Here is a 15,577-nt window from a genome sequence, read left to right as displayed (position 1 = left end):
TTCCACAACAGGTCAGAATAAGTGTCCTGACTACCTGTTTTGGTGGCGTCAAGCATGCTGGAATTTTCACCCACCTCCATTGTCCCAACAGCCAGCTAAAACTCACAGTTCAGCGTCGGACGTTCACCAATTGTTAGATATAATTTTATCTAGATTCTTCATGTTCCACAACAGATCTGACATAATTATGTGTTAATTCGTCACATATTATGTTCGTAATGTGACCACTTCCTGTTTTACTCTCTGTGCCAATCACAATGGACTCTGTTCTCTGAGGCCGGCTCTTGTTTGCAGTCACTTCCCGGTTTACACATCAACAGGCTATTGTCTGAGTATCAATGCAACCAACATGGAGGAAAATGGAGGTAAAAACACATGGGTCTCTAACAGTGATGCTAAAATGGCAGACTGCATAGAAGAACTCAAGTTAAAATAATTCAACAGTTGGAAGGAGGTTAGTAGAACGTTTGAATTTCGGACACCTGCGGTGTCTCGGTCGGTTCGACCAATGAGTGGCTGGAAGCGTGCATCTGACGTGAAGCACTGCATTTACTGCTGAGTTTCCACTGGTTCTCAACCTGGGCCCCCCCCCCCCCCAATCACAGTTTTATGACCTGTTGCTTCTCTTCTTAGTTTCTGTCTTGGGGGAGAGGAACTGCATGAAGGGGTTCAATGGATTCTTGTGCCCAACAGCTCTACTGAGGTTTCACCAGCTTTGCAGTGTGTCTTTCACCAAAAACTGTCATTCCAGCGTGTAGCGGCTGAGTGAAGGTAGTCCTGACTCTGTGGAGGAGAGTCATGGTTTCAGCGACACTGTAGAAAGACAGAACACCTGCTCGGGGATCCAGGTACACTCCGACTCTGGAGGACGGAGGAACTGAGATGGGAGTTTCTTCGTTGTTGTGAAGAAATGTGAAACGCTTCAAGTCACAAGCTAAACACCAGGATTTGTCATTAAATCCGAATAAACCTGCGCTGCCGTTTCCTGATCTGGGGATGTTTTTGTATGTAACTGCTATATCAACTGTTCCTCTGCGTTCCACCTCCCAGTAACAACGTTCAGTCAGACTCTCTTTGCTCAGAACCTGAAAACGTCCAGTGAATCTGTCTGGATGATATGGATAATGCTGATCTCTCCTTGTATAAGTTACTTCTCTGTCCCTGTCATATAAGAACAACCGATTGTGTGCAGTGTTTTGATCCAGGTGGATCTGCTGTGAATATTGCAAGAAGTCGTTTCTGGTCTTTGGCTGTGGAGGTAAAAGCTCCTCCTCTTCAGTGTCTCTCAGTAAGAGGTCTGTCCCCGTCTCTCTCAGGATGTCCTGTAGAGTCTCCCTGTTCTCTGACACAGCTGCTGCCACATCCTCTAAGTATCTGAGAGCAGCAGTCTCTACAGTGAAGGAGGGTGTGTGCTCACTGAGAGCTGACACTGAGGGGGCGCTGTTGAGAAACTGGCTCTGCTCCTCTCTGTGAGTCAGCTGCTCCAGCTGGTCATCTTTCCTCTTCAGCTGCTCGATCTCCTGCTCCAGTTTCTCCTGAAGCTCTTTGACTCCTCTCAATGCGGTTTGCTGCCGGAACCTGAGCTGCTGCTTCACCTCACGGCTTCTTTTCTGGAGGAGACGGATCATCTTGGCGAAGCACACCTCGGTGTGGTCCACTGCTTCATCAATAGAGGCATCTATGGCCTGCATCTCATGCTGAAGCTGCTTCACATCTTTCTCTCGCTCCTGGATTCTCTGCTGGATGGTCTGTCTACTCACCCCCACCTCCCTCTGCTTCTCGTTTTTTTCTGCAGCAGCTGGGACCGTTTCATGGCCGCTGTGTTGGTCCATGTTGCAGGGGTAAGAGATACGCTGCTGATCAGTGTGACAGAAACTGTTCTTCGCCTTATTGTGATCAGAGCAGATCTCCTGGAACTTCTTGGAGGGCTTCACCAGCTTGTGTATCTTAAAAGCAGAAGATCCGTAGTGATGTTGGAGGTGTTCCTCACAGTAAGATTCCAAACAGACCAGACAGGACTTGACGGCTTTCTTCTTCCACCAAGTACAAACGTCACAAGGGACATCTTCAGGTCCAGCATAGCAGAGATTAGCTGCAGCATCCTGGAGATCAAGCTTCTTCAGATCCCTCTCTACCTCTGCCAACGTGTGTTTCACAATGTTAGAGCTTGGCCTGAATCTCTTCCTACACTGAGGGCAACTGTAGATTCCCTTGTCGTTCTCTTCTTCCCAGTGGCTTTTAATACAGTTGCCGCAGAAGCTGTGTCCACAGCGAACCGTCATCGGATCCTTCAGGACCTCCTGACAGAGCCAACATAAGAACTTTCCTGAAAGCAGCGGAGCTTTTCTCTTTGGCATTTTGTTCTCTAAACAACAGCGAGTGTTTGCAGACTTTGAAGTTTGAGAGATACAAGGAAATTAAAAGGTTTAAATAACGTTTGAAAAGTTGAATGTCTTCAAAGTTGAATTGTTGAAATTGGTAAAGGTACAAGCTGAATAATTTATCCAACATGTCCAGCTGAAGTGTGAATCTGAATAAGCCTGTTTTAACATCAAAGACCTCTTTTTACATCAAAGTTTAGTTATGACATCATGTCACCAGCCTTTCATCTTGGGATCTTTGATGTTATATGGACGTGACGGCACACACTGTGATGTCATATGCAAATTGGACCACACCCCTCAGTACAGAATTAAAAAAGAAACTACTCGCCTCCTTTTCAGTCTCTGTACAGACATTTACACAGAATTGTGTGAATGTTTGAAGACATCGCACAATTACTTTCCAGTATGTTTTTCACTCACTTCTTTTCCTAAAGTTTTCATCCAATTTTGACCATTCTAATATGAAAATGTGCAACAGAGTGCATTTCTGTATAATTTCAAGCTGTGAAAATAAGATGATCCACAGTCATGTTTTATTTTACATTTACAATTGTAACGTGTCAGCTGACTGAAAGATGTACACCTCGGAGGGTTCATTATTGTCCAGTTTAAATCCTCTGCTATTCTGAGATATTTTTGTGCATCTTGATGCGCTTCATATCCCTACCATTCTCAAGGACGATATCACAAAGTTTAGAGCCGCGATACGTGAAAAGAAAACCTTTTTTTCTTAATTTTCCTCTTACCAACTAGGTGGAGCTATGGCTATGAATGAACATTAGCATATTGATGTGTTCAGGGCAGCACTGTGATGACAGACGTGAAGTTCCAGGCAGATCACAGCATGTAGAACAGAGTTAGACATCACTTCCTGTTTCATGGCGAACCATCAGATATTCATAGGAGCGCCATGGCCACACCCTTTGAGTTTCGATTCGTTTTCATGAGCAAGGCCTGTTGTATATACTGGCGAAATACTCTATACCGGATTGTAGGCCTCTAGGACAATTATGAACTAAACTCAGTTGAAATTCAAGGGAGAGCAGACACAAAATGGGTTCTTGCTTGGAGGCCAGGACCCTCTTGATTTTGTAATGTTTATTATTATAACCCAGGTATAACCCCCAGAGTGCCAACATGTGCTCGCTAGCGCCACCTAGAAACACTACAACAGCCACCGAGAAACACTAAAGCAGCCACCACAGCCCGTAGGAATGTCGTCAATAGATCAAATCAAAACTCAAATGTTTGTGTACACATATACCCACACACACACACACACAAAACTTTCTAATAAATTAAAATGCAAAAATTATGCGTTTTCACCTAAAACGCTGTTGTGTTAACTGAGTCAGAGTCAGCAAGGTGAGAAGAAGTTTCCGCAAGACTAAACTTTATGTGCGCCGTCATTTACGAGCACGATGCGTACCGGGAGAGTCGTGTGTCAGACTCTGTTGGGTCTTTATGCGTGTCGGAGTCACTGGTGATTTCCACCGGGACGTGCGGGTCCGGCCAGACGTTGACACGCCACTCGATGTGACACTCGCGCGTTCACACTCATCCGAGGGCTGTCAAAGTGAAGTGTCAGGTGGTCGTTCATCACGCCGGACTCTCTGCTGGCCTGCCGCCATGTAATCAGTAAACCAGTCAGTCTGTCGGTCGGAGCATTCAAACGGGTTCTGTGCAGCTGCTCGGCTGATCTTCAGAGACTGACACTCCATTTACATTTCCAACACCAACATGTGGAGAAATCATCCATTTTAACCACGTTTCTGTCACAAGTGGCTGATTGGACCATCAGGGGAAGAGGTGGGCTTCTCTGGGCTGTGGAGAAGTGGTTAGTGCTCTCATCTCTCATCAGTAACGAGCATGGAGTCTACAGGTACGTCCGAATTGCCCCTCCTATCTCCTTATCTATCGACTTTTCCTTAACTCCAGAAGCGTTTTGTGTGGCGGCTATGATAAGGACTGTCCGAATTCTCAGTAAGCAAAGGAAAGGAGACTCATTGTTTCCTTTAGCTTAGGAACCACTTATGCATCCTTTATCAAATGAGGCAAGCTCAAGTTGACCCACAATTCCTTGCGGCGGCGGTTAAAAGGACCTGCTCATTTGAGCGTTCAGGGAAACTCACGATGTTGGAAAAAGGGAGCAGATCATGCAAGTTACCAAAGCAATAATCTGGCTTGAACAACTTTAAATCATCTAAACCCCAAATATGAATGTTAGAAAACCAACACAGTAAAGTAACTTTCTGTGCAGCCTATTCTCATTTTGCATTGGTTTTCTATTCCTCATAGCCTGGTAGCCTCTTTTCCTTTGAGTTACAGTCAAACCTTGAGATATTTGAGTTTATATCAGCAGTTAGAGGCACAGGGGAAAGTGGTAGAAATGCACTTTTTGTAGTCCATTTTTGGAAACTTGCAGTTCCTTCACCACAGCTGATGTCACTAACTTGCGCCACCGTCTGATTATTATGACATCACTGGTGCGGTCCGACTGCCACACCACCTAGATCGCCTTTCGCCAACTCCTTTAGGAAGCGTTCACCTTCACCTTTCCTTCACCCCGTGACATCATCCACGGGGTGAAGCTAAAGTCCATAGATAAGGAGACAGGAGGGACAATTCAGATGTACCCTGCATCTTCTCCCTGCATGTGTTTTCTTTTCCATCCAGACCACAATCTGGTCTACACTTTCAGGCCATTCACCAATGCTCTCCACCCAATCCCAGTGTAACAGGTGAACCTGTTTGTGGAGGGTTCGGACACAGAGTTGGCTTCACCGTTTGTTTTTTTTCACAAAGGCCTGCCTCGTTGCTCATCTGCAGTGTGTCATGTGTCATGTGTCGCATGATCTGCAGCCTGCCCCCTTCTCCGCCCGTCACCACCGGGTCTCACAGGTTCCTCCCTTTTATTGGGAGGGAGATGATCAGCTTCTGACAAGACTCAGGTGTGCCTTATCACCTCTTGCCCACAGAGTCCCACAGACACTCTCTGACCAATCACAGGCTCACAGAGACTCTCCAGTAGAGTTTCATGTAGCATTAAAGTTTTGTTTCAGTACTGCTCTGTGTGTGTGTGTGTGTGTGTGTGTGTGTGTGTGTGTGTGTGTGTGTGTGTGTGTGTGTGTGTGTGTGTGTGTGTGTGTGTGTGTGTGTGTGTGTGTGTGTGTGTGTGTGTGTGTGTGTATAAGATGTAGGAGCACAAGGAGCAGTGTGTTGTCCTCGAATTAATGAAATTAGTGAGATTAGTCATTAACAAGGACTTATCACATATGATGACTCTGTTACACACAAAGCATGGAAACTGTGTCTCATGCCACAATAAAGATCTGGCATTATATACTGTGTGTGTGTGTGTGTGTGTGTGTGTGTGTGTGTGTGTGTGTGTGTGTGTGTGTGTGTGTGTGTGTGTGTGTGTGTGTGTGTGTGTGTGTTTTCAGTTATGAAGAACTTGAACGAGCCGTTAATTATTCTACTGCAGGAAAGAAAGGGAGACTCCTCCCCATACTCTTTTTATTCCTGCTCTTCCTCATCCTCATAATCCCCTTACTCCTTCATCCTCTTCCTCCTCCTTCTCTTCTTCCTCCTTTTCTTCATTCTCTCCCTCCTCTTCCTTCTTCTCTTCATTCTCCCTCCTCATACTCTGCCTCCTCCTCTTCTTTCCCCCTCCTCCTGCTCTACATCCTCCTCCTTCTCCTTTTGTCTTCTTCAAACCATTTCTCTTTCGAGTTTAGCGTTCTTGGAGCGTTTCTTAAATCTACCTCTAATTTCTCCTCCTTGTACAGTTGTCACTTCACATCACCAGTTTTCTTCCTCAAACAAGCTCCTCTTTTTTTGTACATCCATGCCTTCTTCTCCTCTTCCTTTTACCACCTCCTCATCATCCTTTCTTCGCTCCTTTCTGCAAACAACCACAAGTTTCATTATGTTTGTCCCCACTTCCACAGCTGCGAGGCGGCTGCATACCAATGAGGAAGCTGCAGTAATCTGAGGCGTCAGCCTGCAGACGGGGAAATGTTTTCTCCCGGACTTCCACAGACTGCGGGAGACGATTCCTGCGGATCGGATAATAAGAGAATGTCAGCGCGGCCTCGTCGGTGGAAAATAATGGGCTGTTTGGGAGTCTTTTTGGGCTCGGTTTGCTTTATCCAGGCGGTCGTCCGTGTCACACGTGAAGTCAGACAGAGGAGGGAAAGTAACACTGTTGGGGTTTTTTTCCACCGACAAACCAAATAAGACAGAAGTTGATGAGTGGTTTGTGACTGGAGCTGGTGTTTCTCTGCACATTATCCTCACCACTGATGCAGTGTGAGCACAGAAATACTGCATTTTCTTTCCAGTTTTAACCCATTTGGACCGGACAAGTGGTCCTCTATGGGTGATAACTTTCACCATGTTCACACCAGGCTGGATTAAGCCTAATATATTGTTTTCTAAAATGCATTTTAATTAAAAAAAAATATGGTTTTACAAAAACATTTTCATTTAGTAAACTTTGGTATTCAGTTATCTAATTTTAAGCTACACCTATAATTCTTATTACTGATGCTCTATCTCTATTTGGACCTGAGCCGCGAGGATAAAACAAACATTTAGACCTTAGAAACTTTTCAAAAGAAAAAGCATAATTTTTGTGTTTTGTTTCAGAAAACTTTGGTGTTTACGTGCAACATTTTGAAAATGATTGAAAACGTTTCCACGGAAATGGCAGAGGCATTTAAAACGATGTCGCTCACATGCCAAGCCACAAGGTTCAAAAATTACAATTACATAAACAAACCGCTCCAGAGAACAATCCACGCTAAACATTAATAAAAGGGAGAACACAGGCTTTCTGGTGGACAGACTACCAAGTTGGATTGTTATTACAGTGACTGTCAAAATAAAACTACTAGTTACTATGACCGTGGTGAGCAGGACCAGGAGCAGCATTTCAAAAGAGTAGAGTTTTCAGTGGCTCCGAGCACCGTTGTTGTGTAAACCAACCAAAGTTTTTCTTTTTCACTACGTTGATGTGTAAGCGAGGCCCGAACCATGCAGTAACTTGTTACTTGAAATGTTGTTGTTTTTTTATATGTCATTAGAATGTGTTAAAAAATCATATTTTCAGTTAAATGAGCAGCTTAAAAATCTATGTTTATAGTTCTTCAAACTCTGTTTATAGTTCTACAACTCTATGTTTATAGTGGTAAAACTCACGCACGAGCCAGTGGAAAGGTTGTTGTGGGCAGTCAAGCTTATTTCAGCGTGCAGGTCAACCTCAGTTCTCTTTACGCTCATTGGATGGCTGCAGCGAGCAGCCAACCAGAATAATCGCACCAGTTAGAGGGGAGGGGCTTGTGCTCACCTCCGCGTGTAGCGCCTGAAGCTAAATCGGAAGCACAGCAGAAGCCATCCTCTCAACACCCGAGCAGGATCGGAGAAGTACTCTGCGTAGGATCACTCCTCACCTCAGGGGTCGACAACGAGTTGTCCTGAATGAGGTGTGGGAACCTTGAGATCTACCAGAGGAGAGGAGGACCAGGGAGTCTGGACCACCTGGAGAGAGACTGTGGCTGCTGAACCTCATACTGCACCTGCCCTTTGACTGAGACTTGCCGCTTCACCCTGTTTTTCTTCATCCTTCCCCCTCATTGCCCCGCCACTGGACTCATGAGTAAAAAACCTACACTTTGCATGTGCTTTTGTCTATGCTGGGTCACCAGTGAAGTGGCCATTTTGTTTCTGGTCGTCTCCACGCTCACAAGCAACGAACTGGGCCTGCAACAAGGTTTGTTTTGTTTGTTTACTTTTATTTGTTAATTTAAAGCCCAGTGTGGGCAAAGGTAATCCTGGTTTAAGTCCAGGTTAAAACAGCTTTTGTGCCGCTCAGTGTATTTTTTTGTAGAAATAAACAGTGTTTTCTTTATTGTTGCCAATAATTTGAAAGGATTCTCCAGCCGTTATTGGAGTCAACTTACTTTATCTTTATCGTGACCTCCATATTGACTAGTTTATTTTTCTGTTTCTATTTATCAGTTCTTTTTAATTTGTAATAAATAAAAATTTTGTTGATAAAAGGTGGAGTGACTTTACATTATTTTGTAGTTATACTGAGGCCATTCCTGATTGAATCCAGGCCCCGCCCCAGCGTGCTATTACACCCCGTCCATTAGTATTATATTTTCTAGCTACCTGGGGCTGGGGTTACATATGTCTCTGCTTTTCTTCGGGCCGTCTTGGTTATCCTGCTCACTTGCTGCTCCTGTTGATTGCAGCTTTGTCTTCCTTGATTGTTGACGCCTGTGTCTCGTTATCTCCTTAACCTCACAGCCTGTACCCGTTGATCTGTTGTAAATGTCAAGAATAGAACTTATTTAAAGTTAGGGCGACCAGGACTCAATGCTTTCAGTGTTTTCAGTGGATCCGAGCACCGTTATCATGTAGTTTACAAGAAACTCAATGAAAGTCTTGCGTTTCACTTTTAAATGGGGCCTTCAAAAAAAACAATTCTCACAGACTAAAGTTTTCCTTCATTGATCTGTACTTTCACCCACATTTTAAAGACTGCTGTCTTTATAATGTCTTCTTATTGCTTTTGTGTGTATAAGTACTCTTCGCTCGCCTAAATGGAGCTGATAGAACATTTGTTTTTCCACCTCGTGTTGGGAGGCAGGCGATGCTCTGCTGTGTACTCCGAGAGCTGCAAACATTTTGACAGGAAAGCAGAAGGAGAGAGGTGGCAAAGGTTGGAGAGGTGCTGTTGGATCTTCAGTCAAACACAACAAGGACGATTTGATCCTCAACAAACGAGATGCAGGAGCTGGAGACTCTCGTCGGAAGCTAGCGGGCGGACCGAGAGATGTGGACAGACGACTGCATCCCGAACAGAATCACACCAATCAACTTCTTCCTGACGGAACGAGCCGACAGGGACAAACAAAAAACCGGAGGAGGAGGAGGAGGAGTACTCACTGTGCTCAATAATAATAGATGGTGCAACCCCGGACATGCTATGGTTCAGGAACATTTGTTTTCTATCCTTCCATCCATCCATCCATCCATCAGGGGATAATAAGGAATAATGCTCTGTCTCTGGCTGGATGTACAGCTGGACATAAGACCGGGCCATGGGAAGACTTTAATAGGTTCCAGCCCTCGTCTCCGCAGTCTGAATCAAGCCAATATAGACGATGAATGGATGGATGAGTAACAACAAATCTGAAGAGCAGCCTGATCCTGATAGACAGACCTCCAAGAATGAAAGGTTCCGACCTCTGAGGACTGTACTGGAGCTGAAATCAACAGCAGAGCCCTCTGACCGTTTCCACTCGAAAAGTATCGGTCGTCTTTACGGTTTATGAACCAGCCAAAACAACCACAATGACTTTAATTCAAACCTTTTTCTTTTTTATAGTGTCAGTTTTATAAGCTCTATTACAGTACATCACCTCTGCATTGGGAAATATGTCGAGGCCGTGGTAAACTTATTATTTCAGACACATTTCATCTGTTCACGTTATTGTTTTCTGGATTGATTGCTGCGGGAGAATCATAACGTTTAAATCACAGTTTTATGAGCAACTCCAGAGACTCAGGAGAACTCCATTTGTCTCCACAAATGACTTGCAGAGGACTCTACCAGGACGCTGATTTTGAAGGGAAGTGTCTCCGAATAGCCTTACTTATTTGCACTTTATTTATTCATAACTACATATTTCAATAATTAATTTGGCATCTTTCAGTTCTGGTGTTTGGCGAAGATGCTGCAGCATGCAGTTTGTCCGACAGTCGGTGTCCTCCGCAGTAAACAGACGAGGTCTACTTACATCCAGTGAGAACATAGTGAACAGATATGAATTAACGCTGTTGCAACCATTGGCTGTTTGAGGTCATCATTTGGAATTTTCCCAGCATGTTTTCATTCTTAATTTATTTTTTATTTTTTTTTAACAATTCATAATTCATCATGAAGTGTACTCCCATCCCCGACAATCCCCCGTCATAAAATCGTAATACACTAGTTCAGTGATTCCCAACCTTTCTTTTTCTTATGGGACTCACATTTTTACCACCGTGAACTTATGTGACTTCACCTCCACCCTCACCACACCCTTTACAATTACAAAAACAAAGTAGGAGATGTGAGACACAGGTTTTTTTGTTCAGTTCTGTAACAATGAGTTCTTTTCCTCTTTGGGTTTACGCTCTGTCTCAGGACGTTTCTCAGACTGGTGCCACTTCAGCTTGAAGTTTCAAACTTTGATTTGCCAGTTTTTCACTGGAAAAGATCAATTCTGGAATTTTCTCAATTTGTTAAGACAAAAAGTAATTTAGGGCCAAAGTAAGGGAAGGTTGTATTGCAGTAAAAGGGGTCCAGCTATGGAACAATAAGGACTGAAAAGATTCTGAAACACATGATAGATTTGAAAAAAAGCGTTTAGAACCAGGTTATTATCGAAATACAAAGAGATGATGAAGGAGAATAACTGTTTTTTTGTTTTTTTCTGAAATAAAACTCTGATTACAGCAAGAGCGACGATGTCTCTCGGACTTTATATTCATTTTGTTTATTTGCTCTTAATGCACAATGGAACATGACTATTTGAGATTAAGGGGCAGAGTAAATAAGTTTAATCTTCTTCCTGTTACCTTTCATTCAGGAATTTGAGAACTTGTGCTCTGTATTGTATTAACTTATTTTGTTTTATTTTTAGAATGAATGAAATGAACAAAAAATTAAGCCATATTCGAAACAACTCATTCTTTTTCACAGATTCTCTTTAGCCTGACCGTCCGCCAGTTTTTCACCCACATTTGACTTCATCGGCTGACCTCTGTGAATTTTACACTTTCAATAAGAATGTTTTTGAATTAATGATATTGATATAATTAATGGCACTTCTGATGTAGCTGCTGGGGAATCACAGCGCTGCTTTAAATTGAATCTGCTCACCTAATTATTTATTCACCTGTTTAACCAGATAACTCAGGCTACAGTTGCCTGGTTAATGTGAACTAAGATGCGATGTGGTAACACAACGGTGCTGTTAAAAAAGTGTGACTCTGTCTTTGATTTTTGTAGATTTTTCCTCATCAAACTTCATGTTTGGGGGGGACTCATGGACACCTGTATGCATTTTTGTAATGCATTAAAAGTGTGATAATTCAATTGTGAAAGGTTTATTCAGACAGGATCCGTGCCGGATAATCCTCTCCATCAGGTCTACTGTTCTCATCATAAAATGACTCTTCCTGTCAATATAAACTGCTGTTATATTTATCTTCCATTAGTAACCATCGGTGTCCATCAGTCTGTTTGAGCTGAGAAAAATGGTTGGCTGTCCATTAGCGACGTTGTCCTCTCCGTCCGTCTCTTCCATTACTGGTTCTCCTCCACTCTGCAGTATGAAGATGAGTGCTCGTGTAGTGAAAATGTGTCAGTCAGTAACATTTGGTCCATTTAAGACTTCAGAAACCTGCTCCCTCTGTTCTCTTTGCTCTCCTTCTGCCCTGTTAGAGACATGATTTGTCATAAGACATCAGACATAAAGTCTTCGATGAGCTGTAAATTCCTGCTTCTGAACTCGGATAAAACTGAAATTATTATATTTGGCCCAAATCATCTGAGAGAGAAATGATCTAAAGATATAGTAACACTAGATGGTATTACTTTGATCTCCAGTATCACTGTGAGGAAGCTGGGAGTTCTTTTTGACCAGGATTTATCCTTTAACTCCCACATTATACAAATCTGCAGGACTGCCTTTTTTCACCAACGTAATATTTCCAAAATTAGAAACATGCTGACTCAGAGTGATGCCGAAGGGTGTCCAAATAACTGCTTAAGAAGTATTCAATTCATTTAAAATGTTGCAGCGAGAGTCTGAGAGGAAGCATCAAAGATCACATCACCCCAATACTAACCTCACTTCATTGGCTCCCTATTAAATCTAAAATAGAATTTAAAATCCTTCTTCTAACTTATGAAGCTCTTAACAACCAGGCTCCATCATACCTTAAAGAACTGGTAGTCCCGTATCTCCCCGGAAGAACACTCGGTTCTCAGAGTGCTAGCTTACAGGAGAGCATTCAGCTTTCAGGCTGCTCTTATGTGGAACCAGATCCCAGTTTCAGTTATGGAAGCTGACACAGTTGCTACTTTTAAATCAGGCCTTGTTTACACGACAACGTATCACGTGACAACACCTAATCCGCTAAAAAAAAGGAGTGCGTTTACACTGCAGCAGCGGACACAGAGACAACGATGTAGTGAGTATGCCGGGCCACTGGAGGGCGCTGTTGCTTGATTTTGTTATGAAACTACACAGACGTGTGTGCCGAGAACAATACACTATAAACGTGAAGAAAATGGAGAGCAGCCGACATCATCATGGACTGATGACGCATCGGATGCTATCAGGGGAGAGTCTCAACTATTAAACTACTAATCTGGATGATAAAACTAGAATATGGACCGCGGGTCGTACCACTACGCCGCCGCCATGTTTGTATACAATTGAATGAGCAGGAGGGAGGGGGAGAGATGAGCATGCGCAGTAACAGGCTCTGTAGCCTCCATCAGTCTCTGCAGGAGGGATTAGCGCCGTGAAAGAATCTTTCCACCTTGGGAGCCGGATTAAAAACTTTGCGGATACAGTGCATCTGCAAACTGGTGCCGTGTAAACGGACCCCCCAAAAGTGAACAAAGTTTTGCGGATACACTCTAATTCGTTGTCGTGTAAATGGGGCCTCAGACTCGAGACTATTTACTAAAGCTTACAGTTAGGACTGTTTCAAAACACTGCCATAAGTTGAGTCCCAATAAGCCGCTGGATCTCCCTCTTTGTGTCTCACTTCCTCCTTCGCCTCTCAAAGTACAAATCTGTCTCAGCAGGGAGCCTCTTAATAAGGTGAGTTCAGAAAACCCTGCGGCTCAAGAGGAAGGAACTGGAACAAAGTCAGCCACAAAACGATGACGACGAATGCAATATGCATTTGCTCAGCTCACCAACTACACAAGCAACCAATGTTGTGAAGTAATACTAGTGATTAAACAGATTGGGTTTCTCAATCTATAGTGGTATAAGAAGTAACAACCATCCATGGCAGGGTCATAGATACAGGAAGGGAGTGAAGTTCACATCAGGAAATTTATGTTTAAAAGAATCAAAAAACACCAACAGAACTTCATTTTTGTCTGTGCGTATTCTCATCTACTGATCTGAAGTATGTCATGCCAAATTAAATCAGGTCGACCTTCTCTTCATGCCTCCGACAGAATCAAGGACTTTGACAGATTGTTGAACTTCAGCACATTCTACAACTTTTCTTTTTTTCTTTAATTTCGTTTTTATTAACTACAACAAATTCTAACATGACAGACTCTGAAACTCACACAGATTGTGGAACTTCAACAGATTCTACAACTAAGACACTGAGGTAGAGGCTTCAGGAATTCTGGCCTCTTTTCTCCAAAATATTCTGGAACTGTCATAGACTCACCGGGGCTATTTTGGAGGAATAAAGAAGAAAACTGGCAGTCATCAAATATCGTCACTGAACCAATTAAGGATCCAAATGCTCAATAAATTATTTGTCATCTTGGTTGGTTGGTTGGTTGGTTGGTTGGTTGGTTGGTTGGTTGGTTGGTTGGTTGGTTGGTTGGTTGGAAGGAGGGAGGGAGGGAGGGAGGGAGGGAGGGAGGGAGGGAGGACAACTCAAAAAGTTGTGGCCAGATTTTGATTGTCCCAGATACTCTTACAAGGAAGAAGTGAGTGAATTTTTGGCAAGCTCCAGATTATACTCTGATCCACAAAAAAATATTGGTCACTAAAACTGCAGGGAAGTTATGAATTGATTTCAATGAAATGTAGTAGATTGATTAATTATGTGCATATGAAAAAAAGGGGGATTCCATTTGATAAAGCAACCTGGATAACATTCTGGATAACAGATGTGTTCCAGACATATATACTTTTGGAATATTTCCAATCTGAAGCGGTCATACCTCTACGTTGACTGATCCTGCAGTCAAGCATTCTTGTGCCAGGATGAAGCATAGTAAGAGGAAAAAACGCTTGTGATACCCCTCTATCCACACATTAGATCGAATGTTGAGTTAAATTTCAGATGAACTGCTTTTTAACTTCCCTTCAGTTATTCTCTCAGCAGTTACCACATGAGGTGAGTGGCTCGGCTCAGATCAATACAAAGAAGTGAGGCGCACTTTCGAGAATCCTAACGCAGGATCACGGACTCCATCCATCTTTATCTGATTTCAGGGAGTTCAGCCTCGACTGGGAGCATCTTGTGTGTAAAAGGCCTGATGTGCTTCAAAGGCCGGAGGGAAATATTCAAAGGTGGGTCTGATGAAAAGTTGTGTGGTTTGTGCCATGAATTGATTTTCTTAAAGTTATCATGTCAAAAATGTGGGGGGAAAAAACCCCAAACATTTAGAAGCCTTTTATGACTCAGACTTGTTGAGAATTTTTAGGGATGCACCAATACCGATACCAGTAACGCGACCAAAACTCCAACCAAGTGAGTACTAGGTGACATTGTGCGCCTGCAACATCAGCAGCAGGTAGACAAGAGAGAATAAGCAATGTCAGCGCTTTGGAGGTTCTTTACTAGTAGTGGGAATTACACAAATAAGACACTGTAACTTAATTTCTGCTGACAGATTAAGAGGACATGAACGAGTTCGTATGACACACGCAACTTCATCGCCAGAAACATTTGGACCAGCGGAGTTACGCCGAGGCTGTGCGGAGGCAGTTCGTGGCAAATCCACAGCCTTCACACATCGTTTCCATATAAATTAGACTGTATGGCATTTAGTAAGTACTTGTATCGATACTTAATATCAGCTAGTAGCTAAAGGTTAGTATTCATACTTCTACTCATTCTTTAAAAAAAAGTGGTGCAAAGATGTTTTCTGTGAAATCGTCAAAAGGTGTCTAATGAGTTAAAGTTTCTGCTTCAATTCTGACAGAACTTGTGTTTTTGTCCCAGGGGGTGTTAGAAACATGTGACACGCTGCTAAATGTCTGTTATTGATCATACTTAGAATCACTGTAATGATTTTGGTACACAGAAATAGACACAACGCTGAATTTCTCTGCTCGTTTTTGATTCTTCATGACAGGCCGAATACTATCAGAGGTGGCAAAACAGGCTCGTCCGCCGGAATGTGTCAGACTCACTCA

The 15,577-nt window shown here is 43.1% G+C and overlaps 1 protein-coding gene across 1 annotated transcript in view; it reads right to left on the bottom strand.

Moving 5' to 3' along the window:
* Positions 1-695: 695 nt before the first annotated feature.
* LOC308107444 (tripartite motif-containing protein 16-like) overlaps positions 696-15,577 on the bottom strand; it is a gene marked incomplete at both ends in the record, with an annotated part of 47,589 nt that continues 32,707 nt past the window's right edge. Inside the window, one exon of the mRNA XM_080459762.1 lies at positions 696-2,300. Within this exon, the coding sequence (XP_080315888.1) occupies positions 696-2,300 (1,605 nt within the window). The remainder of the gene's footprint in view (positions 2,301-15,577) is intronic.

The sequence above is a fragment of the Lipophrys pholis genome (assembly GCF_963383615.2).
Source record: "Lipophrys pholis genome assembly, chromosome: 3".
NCBI lineage: Eukaryota > Metazoa > Chordata > Actinopteri > Blenniiformes > Blenniidae > Lipophrys > Lipophrys pholis.
This window is presented reverse-complemented; position numbering and strand designations above follow the sequence as displayed.